The 16036-nt window shown below is 40.8% G+C and overlaps 1 protein-coding gene across 1 annotated transcript; it reads left to right on the forward strand.

Annotated features, from left to right (window-relative positions):
* The first annotated feature begins 1833 nt into the window (after positions 1-1833).
* Positions 1834-2298, forward strand: LOC147428339 (uncharacterized). Its single transcript, XM_086496833.1, has one exon. The coding sequence runs from the start codon at positions 1834-1836 to the stop codon at positions 2296-2298; it is 465 nt and encodes a 154-aa protein (XP_086352959.1).
* Positions 2299-16036: the final 13738 nt, after the last annotated feature.

Consider the following 16036-nt stretch of genomic DNA (forward strand, 5'->3'; position numbering starts at 1 on the left):
TATAGATTGCAAAATTAGAGATGACGTGACACAATGTCTTTTACGTGGTGGTAGGCTACTGCAACAATATATCGTTGATGCATATAGTTTTATGGAGGAGTTGAGGCTTTTGTGGGTTCGCAATCATCAAAGTGATCTTCGCCAGTGAGGTGTATCAGGGCTTGACAGATACGGTTGGAGCAAGAGATGGAACAAGGGATGATAGAGAACCGTTATTGGGTGCTAATGTTGGAAGAAGGGTTGTATTGCCTTCTTCGTATGTTGGTGGCCTTCACTATATGCACTAGCTGTATCAGGATGCCATGGCAATTGTACGCAAGAGAGGAAAACCTGATCTCTTCATTACATTCACATGAAATCCTGGATGGAAGGAGATACATGATGCATTACTGCCTAGACAGACATCGAATGATCGTCCTAATCTTACTGCCCGTGTTTTCTACCATAAGTTCAAGGATTTGATGGGCTTGCTGATTAAGAGAGCTATTTTTGGTAAGGTCATTGGACACATTTCTATGATTGAGTTCCAAAAGAGAGTCCTTCCTCATGCTCACATTCTATTGATACTTGCGTCTAAGCATAAGCCAGCAGAGACATTGCATTATGATAAGATTGTGTGTGCGGAGCTTCCTAATAAGGTAATGTTTCCACAGTTGTATGATGTTATCAGTTGGTGTAATGTGCATGGCCCGTGTGGAAACTTGAATAAGAATTCTCCAGGTATGAAGAATGGAAAGTGCAGGTTTAAATATCCTTGAAGCTTCAGTGCATCAACTACTGTGGCTAGGGATGGATACCCAACGTACATGAGGAGGGATGATGGAAATTACATTGTTCGTAAAAAAGTGCAAATGAGTAATAAATGGATTGTTCCATACAATCCATTTTTGTCAATAAGGTACAATGCACATATCAATGTGGAGGTTTGTTCCACTATATCCGCTGTGAAATATCTCTATAAGTATGTGTATAAGGGACATGACAGGGCCACTATTGTTCTACAAGATAGTGAAGGGCTTCTAAATGAAGTTACAAACTATCTTAATCCTTGATATGTATCAGCATCTGAGGCTATCTGGTGGATATTTGGGTTTCACATGCATCAAGAGAAACCTTACATACAACGGCTCCATGTTCACTTGCCTCATCAAAATCAAGTCATCTTCAACAACAGAGTGAATGTTCAGAGTGTGGTGGAGAGAGAGAGGTCAGCAAAAAGACAACGCTCACTGAGTTGTTTGTTGCAAATCAAAAATATCCAAAGGCCAACAATTTTTTGTACATAGACTTCCCAACGTAGTGGGTTTGGAAGCTAGCAAGTAGAACATGGACTCAAAGACAGATTGGTGACATGATTGGAAGAATGCACCACATTGTTCCCAATGTTGGAGATTTGTACTATTTGCATATGTTGCTCAACATGTGCAAAGGATGTAAGTCTTTTGAGGATATTAGAACCTTCAATGGACATGTATATGACACATTGAAAGAAGCATGTAATGCACGAGGATTATTGCAAGTTGATGATGAATGGTTTCTTTGTTTGGAAGAAGCTTCTTTTCAACAAACAGGGCAACAATTCCACCTACTGTTTGTAGTTATTCTGGTTTTTTGTGATCCGATACATCCTGGTGTATTGTGGAATTGCTTTTGTAAGGAGCTTTCTAAGGACCATGTATATCATATGAGGGTTCGCACAAATGATGCACATATCTGTGAACACATGGCACAAAACCAAGCTTTGTCAAACTTAGAGACAATGCTTCAACACTATGGAAAGAGGCTCTCGGATTATTTTGTAATGTCCCAAGTGGATCACACACATTGCAAATTATGAGTGAGCATGGAGTGCTTGCTGAAGAGTTCATGTATAACAGAGAGCAACAAAGAGTATTGTCTGCTCGAATGGAATCATCTTTCAATGTTGGACAAAGGGAAGCTTACAATTGGGTTTTACAAGCAGTTGGCATGAGCAAAGGGACTGTTTTTTTCTTGGATGGGCCAGGTGGAACGGGAAAGACTTATCTCTACGATGCATTGCTCTCTCGGATACGTGGAGAGTCCAAAGTTGCTTTGGTATGTGCATCGTTCGGTATTGCAGCACAACTTCTCAACAACAGAAGGACTGCACACTCTAGATTCAAGATCCCTATTGATATAACTTCTGAGTCCACATGTAACATTAAAGTAAACAGCCATCTTGCTAAGCTGTTGCGAATGAGTTCACTAATCATATGGGATGAAGCCCCCATGGCTCATAGACACGCTTTTGAGGCTCTTGATAAGACACTAATCTGAAATTTATATGTGACTCTTAAAATTTATAGGTGTATTTAAACAAAACTTAGGTTTTTTTTACCATTTTGATACACAATGTTCTTTTCCAAAAGAACTTTGAAATTTAGTATAAATTTTCCTCAAACTTTGCGGGTTTTCTCACCTTCAAACCTAGAAATTCGAGGTTTCTCTTGTAGGCTTTCTTGTTGTCCAATTCGAGTGAATTTACAAATCTGTAGGTGTTCTTACACTAAACCTAAGTCTTCTTTTAGGACTTGGATACACAATGAATTTTCTCAAAAACATGGAAAAATTTCATATGAGAAACTATAGAGATAAATTTATTATATTTGGAGGCTTTTGTAGTAAACTCATGTTAGCGGTTGGAGACACCCAAGGGAGGATCATTGCCCGGCAGGATATTATTTTTTGTAATTATTCTTTAATTGAGAAAAACCGTCATTTCACCATTGTAAATAGTGGGGCTTGCAAAAGCTTCCAGATTATATCCCATTTTTGACATTTAGACTGAGTGAATAGTTAAATTGGAACATTAGGGTTTGAGATTGTAAGGTATTTATACCACTTTTGACCTTAATGAAAAGAAACTTTGTCATTTTATAAGTTTTTGTCTGTGTGAGTGAGCGTATTCTGTGTACGAGAGAGAGTGAGACTTTTATCTTGACGCTACGCGCGCACCGATGGTCGGAATCGAGTGTGGATAAGTGCAGTGTGTTGCCCCCAAAAAGAGCTATGTGCCAACACGTACATTGCGTGTGTACGATCTGGCTTTGCGAGCTCGACCCATGAGTTATATCTGGTGATTCGGTGGGCATACTTGTCTATTTTCGCATTTCAACATATCCACGCATTCGCATTGAGTAGAGCTACACATTAGGCACTTTAGTTTTTGGAAACGACGACCTGCAAATTTTGACCAGACATCCTACGTGATTTTGCACCTGGTGTTTAGGGTTGGGGTTTTGGTTCATGGACCTTAGGGAGAGCGACCTATTGGTGTTAATAGGGTTTCCTTCAAGTCCTGTAGCGTTTCGAGAACGTTTGATGGGTATTTGGCTCTTGAAAGCATTGCAGGAAATCCCCTCTTATGTACTCCTGAAGGCTGTAGCTTAGACATTGGGTAGAGACCTTTGTAGGAAGTAGTCGAGAGTCGGTCGAGGGTAGGTTGACACCCTATGCTTGCTTCCACGCGCTTGCGGGTCGAGCTTCGTCCTTAGCTGACAAATCTTGTTAGGTGAGCTCTCGCTGTGCTGACGTCTGTTGGATGTTATATTTGTTGTTATGCTCATCAAATGGTTGTAAAAGACGGAAAAGAGTGTTTAGAAGCTGAAGTGAAGTTCAAAGGTTTCTATGAGTATTTCTGAGAGAGCTGCAGAGCATAGGGAGTACTTCTGTCAGAAAAAAATTAAATTTTAAGCTAGTAGACATCCTACGCGTAGGATGTCTACAGGGTGTTCTGGTGTGAATTTTGAAAATCTGAGTTGACCAATGTGTTTAAAAGGTAGGTTTTACCCTATTTTCACTTGGAAAGTGGAAGTTTGACCATATCTTGATAGGATAAGACCAAAAGAAAGAAAATTGCATTATTTTAAGACCAAAACCATAGGATGGTTGTATGAGCATGATCTACATGATTTATTGAGTGCATGAGAAAGGTTTCATCTCAATTAGGTGGTTTTAAGCAAACTTTAGTATTTTTTACTGAAAAGGGCTAGGATAGCTCAAATTGGGGTCTTTTGAAATCCAAACTAAAATCTAAGCATAGCACTAGGTTGCTGACATCAAGGGGAAGCTGTGGCTTAAGTTTGGGGTCAAACAGATCATTTAGACATCCTACACGTAGGATGTGTTCTTTGTGATTTAGCACTCCAAATCCAACTTTGAGCATACTAAAGTGATCAGCACCTTAAGAGAAGTCTGTGGTTTGCATTTGAAGCCATTTTGAGCAATTAGACATCCTACGCATAGGATGTCTACTGCATGAAATTGAAGTCAAAAACTGATTGTAGGCATAGCAGGGTGTTGTATAGCCTGAGGCAAGCCTCCTAGTCAATTTTGGTCCAAATTGGAGTTGATTTGACTGGTCATACCAACATCAGACTGTTGAAACAGATTTCTGATTAATTGACCAGCTTATAGGTGTCCAAATCAAAAAGTAAAAATAGATGTGGACTAAGCACATCAAGGGGAATCTATAGTGCAAAATCTAGCCAAACCAGAGCAGGTAGACATCCTACGTGTAGGATGTCTACAGGGGCTTAGGGAAGTGAAAAGATAAATGTGGACATAGAGTGATGTTCCAATTGACTTAAGAGTTCCAGAACTTCCTTTAGAAGTGAAATTGGACCTTGTTTGACCTTTTGATGGAGCAAAGACGGAATTAAGACTTTCCTTGTAAACTGACCAACATTCAAGTGTACAGTTCTAGATTAGCAGATCTAATCAAGAACATCCGAAGTGTATAAAATACAGTAGTGGTTGAGTTTAACCCTCCAGTTATACCAATCATTACTAAGACCACCTCTAGCGGTTAAATGCTTTGATTTGATTGCGAAAATTAAACGCTTGTGTACAGGTATATTCAGCGGCAAGGCAAGAAGTTGTGCGGAAACTGATCCTTTGCCAGGTGAGTGGTTGGATTTGTGATAAATTGCATTGCTAATTTTGATGCATTTAAGATCAAGAAGACACATTCTTAGAGATCAAAAAGTGGCAGGTGATCAGGGTAGCTTAGTGTCCACCAAGGAGAGTGTAACTCAGGCAAGGCTAGATCCATTAGCACCGATCGTTGAGGAGGGTAGTGATACTGACACTTCATCAGATTAGTCCTTCTTCATGATGGGTAGTCAACAACCAGGAGGTTTCTCCGATAAAGGACCAATGCTAGGAGGAAGTACCTCCCAAAACCCTTTGAACGATGCCAAGTTCACTATAATCTTCTTAGAAGGAACAAACTCTAGGGGAGCCCTAGTTTATTCTGACTATCGAGGACGCAAGTGTATTTGTATAGAAGAAAGACCTGCTCAGAGACTGGAGATAATTCGAGTCTATGATAATGGAGATAGATTCCGAGAAGAAAAGGGGAACCACTATCTGATAGTTAGTAACCCTGAGGATTACAACAGACATGGAGATAACGTGGAAAAAGGAAAAATGGTTTCAGAAACTCAAGAACCGCCTCCAAAAATTGATCGACCTGGAGCTCTTTTTATGTATGATTAAAAAACAACCAGGGTCTCTACCTATAATGAGAATGTGGGAATTTACAAGCATGAGAGTGAGGGAGTAGTCTCTTATTTTTGATGCAAAGAACCCTACCCAAACGAATTAAGCAAAGCCAAGGTTCTTTACTTATTCTCTTATGAAATTGCTATGGGGAAGGATATCATTTTTGTTGATAGGTACGGGCGAGAATACAAACGTATTCTCCTAGAGGAGGTAGAAAAGGCAACAGTTCCAGAAACATCAACATATGCCCCCGAAGAAGTTCCAAGGTTCACCTATACCCCTAGCAAGTCGACAAATCCATTTTCAGAAGAGTACGACGCGACCTCACATTCTAACCGACAACAAATGTTCAACTACCAGAACCAGCAAGCAACCCAACCATCATTGCAGGCATGGCTTCGACAAAGTGCGACATTAGAACAAGACCGAAACCGAGATGGTTATCCAACCAAACGAGGGCTAAGAGATTTACAAGAACCACCACTCTATTCACAGTATCAAGGCGAGAGTAAGCCAAAAACTCAAGAGTCGACGGAGCATGGAAGACAACCCATAAAACGAGTTCAAAGAGATGAACCACCTCTTGCAAAAACCATTAGAAATTATGGCTTAGGGGCACCTCTGGGAGAGAAACCCTCCCACTATCGAAGGCCAGAGGAGGTATATCGAGTAGGACGAGGAGAACCAATGATGATATTTGTAGACCATCGTAGAATTAGACCTTCTCAGGTGCAAAACTGGGTAAACAAGAAATACACGGAAAACAGAGATCCTAGGGATCATGTAGCAGCCTTTGTGCGTGTAATTACAGTTGAAGAGGTGTTAGACTTCCCTACCCAATTTGCAGGGTTTGGACTTACCCTAGAGGAGGATGTTGCTACTTGGTTTGACTCTGTGGAGCGTAGAGACTTTTAGTCTATGGAGGAGGTGTTTGACGAGTTTATTGAGGAATTCTCACAAAGGGGGATAGCTCATAATACAGTCTCACAAATCCATAAATTCAAACCGAAAAAAGGGGAATCTGTGCGAAAGGCAGCCCTACGACTAAAAAGATATGTAAAGTTTTGCCATGTGGAAGAACTGCCAACTCAGTCCAGACTTATTCTTATATTTATTCAAGGACTAAGGAACGCAAATCTCCAGAAGGACTTACATATGAAGAGGAGCATGACGTTAAATGAGTTAACTAAGGAGGCTCTTTACCTTGTCAACAATTGTGCGGTCTACAAGGAGGGTGAATTCAAGGATTTTGATGATGATTCATCCTCACAACAAAGTGGAAGTAAGTCCGCTAAGATAGCACCAAAAGGAGAAGTAGCTGTAGCCAGGAGCAGCTTGTAGAGGAAGTACTGAAAAAGATTAATATGTATGCCAAGCCTCAGGCTAAACAGCCAAAGTGGTGTGCTATTGAACAAAAATGGACAAACCATGTGACGGAGGAATGTTATTATAACAAGGGATATGTGAGAGAGCGACCTTATGCTCCCCAGGCTCAGGTAGCATCTCCTCAACTTCCACCGATGCCTAGGTATCAAGCAGGCAACCTACCAAGACCTGTAGGTATAGAAAGACCACAACCAGTATTGGGGCAGCAACCACCCCTACGAGGATTACGATTAGTCGGCATAAGATACACACCAACAGTAAACGAACCAGAATAGAAGGCTTTGGTACCTATGCATGCATATTACGAAGATTCCAATGGATATGCTACAAATCCTGTCTATTATCCACCGAAAGAACCCCAACGCCAGAACCTTGGAGCATGATGGAAAGTGCAGGACCACCAACAGCTGCACAGGCAGCAGGAGAAGGAAGATATAGCTTGGATGAACGAACACTGTTGTTCATAGCCAACGGAGTCATGGACGGACAGAGACATGCATACCAACAAAGAGGAGCTCAAGGAGCACCTCAACAGCCTAAGGGACCCTGCTACAAGTGTGGTGGAGACCATTGGCTAAGAGACTGTCCTCATGATGAAATCATTAGAGTCAACGCATATTGCACCGAGTGTGGAATTACTCATTTGATTCCTGATTTCCCTAAGAACCCGAGCAAAGGAGCAAAAACTACCTTGAACATGCTGGAAGCAGTGCCTTCCAGTGGAGGGTCAGAAAATGAGACAGTAATACCTATTCAGGCAGTGACACGAGCCCAAGCTCAAAGAATGACAATGAACCCATAATTGAAGAGCCAAAGACCGATGCCCCAAGTGCAGAAATGAAAAATCAGAGAAACACTTGGAAAGCTAGAAAGGCGCATATGAAAGCCAGGAGAGAACGAGAGCAAACGGCTCTATCCGAGGAGTTAAAACACACAAAGGATAAATTAGAGCGGTTAGAGGATCTAACTAGTCTAAGCTCACACACTGCGGCAACCATAGGGCCAAAGGAAATAGTAGAACCCAAAAGTGCAGGATCAGGCGGATCAGTGTTGGCAGAAAAAGTAAATGAGCAGTTAGACGCACTTTTAAAAACATACGAAGCCAGATTCAAAAACAACCAAACCCAAGAGCAAAGATAGATGACTTATCCATATGCAAAAATAGAAAAACAGAGGTTGGAAATGTGTAGAAAGATGATTGAAACAGTCCATCCTTGATAGATAACCCACTTGGTAAACCTGCAAATTGGCACGAGGTACCAGCTCCAACCCCTATCAAACCAACTTTAGAGAAACAAGTAGACACAAAGGAGAGACTCACGACTGCCTCTGAGTCTAGGAGAGAACCTATCATAGTGCCAAATACAACAGATGAGACAATTGATGGTTTCCAACCTAAAATATTGGTAGAAATGGGTAAGGATTGTAACGGTCTAGATGACATGTGGAAGCAAATCCGTGATGCCAACGAAGCTAATAGGGTGCGCCACCAAATAAATAGCACTAGAAAAGAGAAAAATGAGATCTTACCTCTCATTGAAGAATTTGAGGCAAGATCACAAATGAACTTTGATATGCATTCACAAGGGGGAGACCATGGATCAATTAGTTCGGGGCACAGCCAACCAGAATCGCTAAAAACTCTACCCTCTTACCTAGGGGAGTATGAAGCTAAGTCTGAGGTGAGAGAAATCCCATCTCAAAGACTTTCTTCCAACACAGTGATGGATTCACAAGGGCTGATTGAGTTATTGTCCACCCTTATGGCATGCACAATCACATTAGCCGAACTCCTGAGGTTACGACCAAACATGTGGACCCCCGTAGGCAAATGCTTAGAAAAATTTGGAGTAAAAGACCCCACCTCAAAGCTTCAAGAAGGGATTAGATAATTGGACAAGCCTCAACTAAACATTAGGCCAGTACCTTTAAACAAGGTTGGAGAATATTGCGAGGGAGAAGATGGAAATACCACACTACCAGTAGAATTCCAAGGAGTAGTTTCCAAAGCTATTCTTGACAGTGGAGCAAGAGTTGCTATCGCCACCAAGGAAATCTGGAAAAAATGGGGAAAACCGGCTTCAAGAGCTACTAGAATGAAATTGCAAGTGGCAGATGGGTTCATGGAAAAGCCTCTAGGACTTTTAGAAAAAGCAATTGTCACCTCGTGCGGAATCGAGTATGAGCATACATTTGCAATAGTTGATTTCGACAAAAAGAACAATTACGAGATCATCTTGGGAAGACCATTCATGAGACAATTAAAGATGGTCCAGAATTGGGGTTACGACCCCACTGTACCTCAGACATGGCGAGACTACAACCAAAATATACCTAAAAGACCATAGTTACAAAGATGTGAACCACACACCAGTGGAAGAGTTTGATTCAGCTACATTGGTAGGGTCCGAACTCCCAGCATGGTTAGGGCAAAAAAAAGAGCTATGGATGTGCGGAGCTTCACATTGTGGGATCTAAAAAGGGAGGAATGTGTCTTAAAAAGAGCTATTGAGGACAATGGTTACATTCCGGAACCTTTTCCTGAAGATGCCTTAGAACCTCTGGAATGGGAACACATACTAGCAACATTGGATGTCTGTACCATTACAAATATCCCAACAACAAAATTTTGCGATAAGGATGGCTATGATGTGCTACCCTTTTACATGGTAAGCCTTATACCAGCAGAAGATGAGAATGTAGACCCACCAGAATAAGAAGAGTTTTATGACTCCTCTGAGCATCTGGAGTTAAATAATGATGCAGATAACAAGTATTCAGACAGCTCAAGCGAGCATGGGGAGAAAACAACAAATATCAAGTTTTATGATTTTGCCAATCAACACCCTAGACGCCAGGAACGCTAAAGAAAAAAAGAGCAGAAAACAAAATTAGAGAGAATTTGATGCCCAGGATAAAAGATAAAACTCACTATCTAATGCTTGTCAAGGCAGAGGATTGTGGAAAAGACCAAATATCAGGAAGATTCTCAAGAGTTTGAAGGGAAAGGACGCGTGAGAAAATAAAACAAGTATGGAAGACTAAAACAGAAACAAAATCAAAAAAATCTCAACAATCAAAACAGGAAAAAACAAAAGACCCAGAGTGGACCAAAATGGAGCGTAAAAAGAAATACCAAGAACTAAAATGGTCGTTACAAGAGGTATGGACTACTGAGAGAGAAAGTGATAGTAAGGAGGAGTCAGAAAAAGAAAACATGAATGTACCATCCCATTATTGAAAATTCACCATACAGGACAGAAAAACCACCAATCAAGGAAAGAATAAACCAGGAATCTTACGATGGGCCAGAAAATGCAAAACGGATAGACCTCGCTGCGCCAGGCGAAGACCCTCAGCCTGCCTATATAGCAACTGGATTAGAGCCTGAAGAAGAAGAACTACTAACACAACTTCTCAAGAAGTATAAAGATGTGTTTGCATGGTCCTACAAAGACCTCAAAGGATTTGATCCATCGATATACCAACATACAATTCCGTTGAAATCAGATGCCAAACCTAGCAAACAGTGTCCTTACACATATAATGACACATTTGCTAAACGAATCAAAGAGGAGATTGACAAGCTGATGGATGTTGAATTCATCTATGAAATTGAACATACAGATTGGGTGTCACCCATTGTGGTTGTCCCCAAAAAGAACGGAAAGCTGTGTGTTTGTGTGAACCTCAAAAAAGTAAACGCAGCCACAATAAGGGATAATTATCCCTTGTCGATCACAGAACATGTGCTTGAGAGGGTGGCTAGAAAACAGGCTTATTCCTTTCTAGATGGATTTTCAGGGTATAACCAATTGGAAATTGCAATAGAGGATCAACACAAAATAGCATTTGCCACAGAATGGGGAATATATGCGTATAGAGTTATGCTTTTTGGCTTGACCAATGCCCCAGCTACCTTCCAAAGGTTAATGACTCATGCATTCAAAGAATACTTGAGAATATTCTTAGAAATATATATGGATGATCTCTGTGTCCACTCTCTTATACGAGAAGAACATATTGACCATTTACAAAAGGTATTTGAGAAGTGCAAAACATATCGAATCTGTCTTAACCCAGAAAAGTGCATTTTTATGGTTAGGCAAGGCCAGGACATGTTGCCTCAAGAAATGGCATAACCACTGACCTAGAAAAAATAAGAGTCATAGTAGACTTGCCTAGGCCTACTAATGCCAAACAAGTACAATCCTTCATAAGACACTGCGTATATTATCGAAGATTCATATATATGTATGCAGTCATTATACAACATGTGTATCGTTTATTAGTCAGGACTGAGGAGTGTGAAACTTCATTCCAAAAGCTTAAGAAAAACCTTGTATCAGTACCTATACTTAAAGCACCAGATTGGGAAAAGATATTCCATGTTCACATTGATGCATCTGCATACGTAATTGGGAGTATTTTGGCTCAACCTGGAGACGGAACAATGGATTTCCCAGTTTGTTATGCGAGCCGACAGCTAAATAGTGCAGAAAAGAACTACACAACCACTGAAAGAGAGGGATTAGGAATGATTTATGTTGTAAAGAAATTTTGGCATTATTTGCTCGCAAACAAATTTGTGTTCTTCACAGATCATCAATCTCTTTTGTATCTAGTAAATAAACCATGCAATACTGGAAGAATTGTACACTGGCTTCTTATATTGCTAGAGTTTGACTTCACAGTGGTAGTAAAAAAAGGTAAAACTCGTCTACGGGCGGATCATCTTTCAAGGCTGCAAAACGGGGAGGCTCTTGAAGGAGTAGACGATGGCATACCTCATGCTTATCTTTTCAATATTGAAATGATATCCAAATGGTCTCAGGAAATTGTTAGCATTCTTTTCTTTGGAGGTAGATTTGATAACAAGGAAGACAGATCTAAACAACAAACAATTCGACAAACAAAAAACTTCCAGTTGATTGCAGGACGACTGTACCATCTAGGCTCGGACCAAATTCTACAATTATGTATAAATCCAGAGGAATTCGAGTGTTATCTTGAAGAAGCACACGTCCAGGATTGTGCATTTCATTGTTCAACAATGAAAACACACCAAAGACTGAAACAATTAGGAGTTTATTGGCCAACTATGTATGCTAACACACATGCTTATGTTAACAATTGTACTATATGTAGTGTCAAACGACCGGTGGATCACGCGACATTGTTTCAGGTAAAAATTGCACCTGTATGGAGTCAATATATCATTGATTTCTTAACAACAAGGACATTTCCTGAAAACATAACAAAAGCGCGAAAAAGGGCTATCGAGCTGGAGGCTCACGACTTTATTTAATTGGAAATCAACTCTACAAGCGAGGAAAGGACAATCAACTTAGAATCTGTGCAAGTGAAAGCGAATACCTGCTGATTCTAGAACACGCACATGGAAGAATAAGTGGAGGCCATTTTTCAGGCGATAAGACGGCAAAAATTGTCTTAACTGCAGGAATATGGTGGCCTACAGTGCATATGGATGCTGAGGAGTTTGTAAAGCGTTGTGACGCATGTCAGCGCACTAAGGTGCCGATAAAGAGAGATGAGATGCCACTACGGCCAATGATGGAAGTACGGGTATTTGCAAAATGGGGCATTGATTTTGTGGGGCCTATTTCACTCCCTGCATATCGCACCCATACCCAATATATCATTGTGGCTACGGACTATCTCACAAAATGGGCGGAAGCCAAGGCAACACAAAAAGCAGACGCAAGGACCACTGCACAATTTTTGTATAAGAATGTCTTTGTACGATACTGATTACCAATAGAAATTGTCAGTGAGATGATCGAGGAACACGTTTTCTTAATGAAGTCATTGAATATATGCTAGAGGAATTCATGGTCATACATAGAAAATCTGCTCCATATCATCCACAGGCAAATGGGCAAGCGGAGGCCACAAATAAAACACTATGCACTGTTCTGACTAAAATTGTCTCAGAGTCAAGGACAGACTGGGATTAGCAGTTACACTCAACACTATGGGTATACAGGGTAGCTTACAAAACATCAATCGGAACAACATCATACAACATGGTGTTTGGTCTAAACGCTATATTACCCATAGAGTTCTTAGTTCCAACTCTACGAGTAGCGAAACTCTTAGAATGGATAGGGCATGAGCTCTCTTCAACAATAGATGATCTTGAAAAGCTAGATGAACTTCGGCTGAGAGTTGTAGCTTCGATCTATGCTAAAAAGAGAAGACAAAAAGAGTTTTTTGATAAGCATGTGCGCATGAAAGAGTTCAAAACAGGTGATTATGTACTTGTTTATACTTTGAAGCAACATGCCAAGAAACTTAAAAAGCGAGGGATGGGACCCTTTGTGATTAGTGACTTATCACAAAGTGGAGCTGTCAAACTTGCTACATTGGCAGGAGAAGAAATGCCAAATTGGATTAGTGGGTGTCGGTTAAAAAAGTATCATTTACCACTAACACAGGATATGCTTCAACAAATCCATCAAGAAAAACAACGGATGAAGGAGAAACAGAGGGTACGAGAAGAAGCCCAAGCATAAGCAAAAGAACGCATTGCAAAAAGAATACTTCTACGACAGCGACAACAAAGTGGATCACCATTGCGAATAAATGCTATTCGACTAACGAATTTTGATGAAGACATAGTGGAACCAATAATTGCAGTCAAAGTGGGTAGCAATCAATTTGAATCGATGGCATTGCTTGATTCTGGAGCTCAAGCAAATCTGATCGTTTACAAATTATATAAACAGCTCAAGCCCAAAGATCACCTACATCCTACTTCACAAGTGTTGGAAAGTAGTACATCACATTCGCTAAGAACATTGGGCTCGACTATACTGCATGTACAAATACATCAATATATTTACCCCCACAAGTTTTACGTGGTTGAGGATGCGAGAACACTATGCCCCATGTTGTTGGGACAACCTTGGCAAAAAGAGTATAATGTGCAGATAGATTGGAATTCGGATACAGTCAAAATTCAGCATGCACAAGAACAACAGGTGGTAGTCTTTGCTCAGCAAACCCGGAAGAACCAGATGACAACACCACAATCACTGGATAAAGAACCAAAAGGATGGGTGCCACTAAAGAACAACATGATATCCATGGAGAACAACTAGGGAACTGCCAACCATGTTTACTACAAAAATAAGACAACACAGACCACAGTGAAAAGATCAAGGTTAGCAACACGCGCAAAACAAGTATGGGTGCGGACGGATAGAGGTGACATGGCATACAAACCACAATACAACAGAAGAAGTCAACAAAAGAACACAGTTCAACCAACAACCACGGGAATAAAAAAGATATGGATCCCAAAGAGAATGCTCAGTAACAACTAAAATGCGACTCGCATTTGGTCCAAAACCAAAACAACAGGAACTCCCTTCAGTACAAGCAACACCGGCATGCAGACACACACTACATATGAAACCGGCAAACCGATCTATGTGCGTACCGATCATCACAACAATGACGACCACGGACGTGGCAATAAACCTACAAAAACCTCCAAAACAAAGCTACAAATGGAAAGCAAAAGAGAAAAAGACTACGGCCAATTCCGCCATGACAATTCTCTCCACGGAGACAACCATGGCCATATCGACATTAGCGGCAAACCAAGTGACTTTCGTAAGAAAGACGATCAAACAGAGAGCTGTGGAGTTACAACTTTTACTTGCAAAGAAAATCCGCCAACCAAATCAACAACAAACAGGAAACCTCGACGTCGAATGCCAATAAGCATCTTGCTTACTCCCTCCTCTCGCACAGCATTGATTTTTCCCTGCATTGACCGAGTATGCATCAAATAGGGCCACATTACACGGTCGAGCATTAGCACAATTTTTAACCCATGCATTGCACATACACCAAGGCGATACCTTGTCGTTCGACAGGACTCCGACTAGGAGGGGGAGAGGCATTCTCAAATGTGAACCCAATGAAGGTAAAAAGAGCAAAAAAGGGCATGTTTTTCGACTATTTTGAAGGTTTTTCGTTTGATTGTGAAATTTTTTGGACCAACCTAAGTACATATGCCCTTATATAGCATGAATCTACAAGTATATGGGGCCAAACGCCAAATCAAGCCCCTAGGTGTGTATATATATGTAAAAATAGCCATTTTTGGGTAAAATATTGGTAAAACGGAGAAATCCGGCCATAAAAATTGCATGTGAGTGTATGTAGTGTTTTGCAGTGATGTTTTTGAGTTATTATGATTTTTGGGGATTTTCTGGGTTTAATTTGCTATTTTCTTTTTAATTTTACTAATTATCGACAGAAAAACTTTAAAAATACAAAAAGCAAGTGAAATACAATCGTAAGGAAAAACAAAAAATATGGGGATAATCAGTGACTATAGAAAAACCTATGGTACAATGGGGGTGCAATTATGTGAATAAAGCAGAAGGCGTGTTTTGGCCAGATTTTGACCGAAACGTCAAATTTCTCGGAAACTGGGCAAATGGAGTCCAAATCAAGAATTTTTCAAGCCTAAACCACATCTCGCAAGAAGTTAGAAACACATGTCAAATTTCATAGAAAGTGGTTCGGGGACCCCCATTATAAGATTTTTGCACTTCACTTAGAGCTCATTTCTACTATTTCCTTCTTGAGAGAGAGCTCTTGCCACCTAGAGCGAACCGGACTTCCAGCTGCTTCTACGATGCGCAGACCAGCCGACAGCCTCCAGATATGAGAGGTAAGCTCACCACCTTGAGCTTTTCGCGTATGTTTGATGTTTTGTCGCGAAAACTAGTGTAGGGTTTACACACGGGAAACGGGCAGTAGAGATCTACAGGTAGAAGTGGCCACCTAACAGCTAACCCAAAAGCAATAAGGCTTCATTGGCGGGTTACCCTAGCATAGGAGACCACTCTTGAATGCACAAAGGTAGCAAAAAACCATTGGAAAAAACCCTACCTTCTAGAGCCCTGCAAGAGGCCACCAAATGGTAAATCGGTAGAAAGTCGCCCAAATGCTACCAAAACTCATGGGTAGGAGCATCTCGACATGCTCTACAAGGCTACATAGCCCACATGACCATAAGGCGACCCGAAGCGGGACTAAGTTTCAGAAACGGCATCAGACACACAAAGCGTCAACTAGCTCT

The sequence above is a fragment of the Adiantum capillus-veneris genome, chromosome 23 (genome assembly GCF_014529385.1).
Source record: "Adiantum capillus-veneris isolate H3 chromosome 23, ASM1452938v2, whole genome shotgun sequence".
NCBI lineage: Eukaryota > Viridiplantae > Streptophyta > Polypodiopsida > Polypodiales > Pteridaceae > Adiantum > Adiantum capillus-veneris.

Excerpts from the sequence above, each read along its gene's own strand:
- LOC147428339 (XM_086496833.1), top strand. The coding sequence starts at position 1,834 with ATGAGTGAGCATGGAGTGCTTGCTGAAGAGTTCATGTATAACAGAGAG.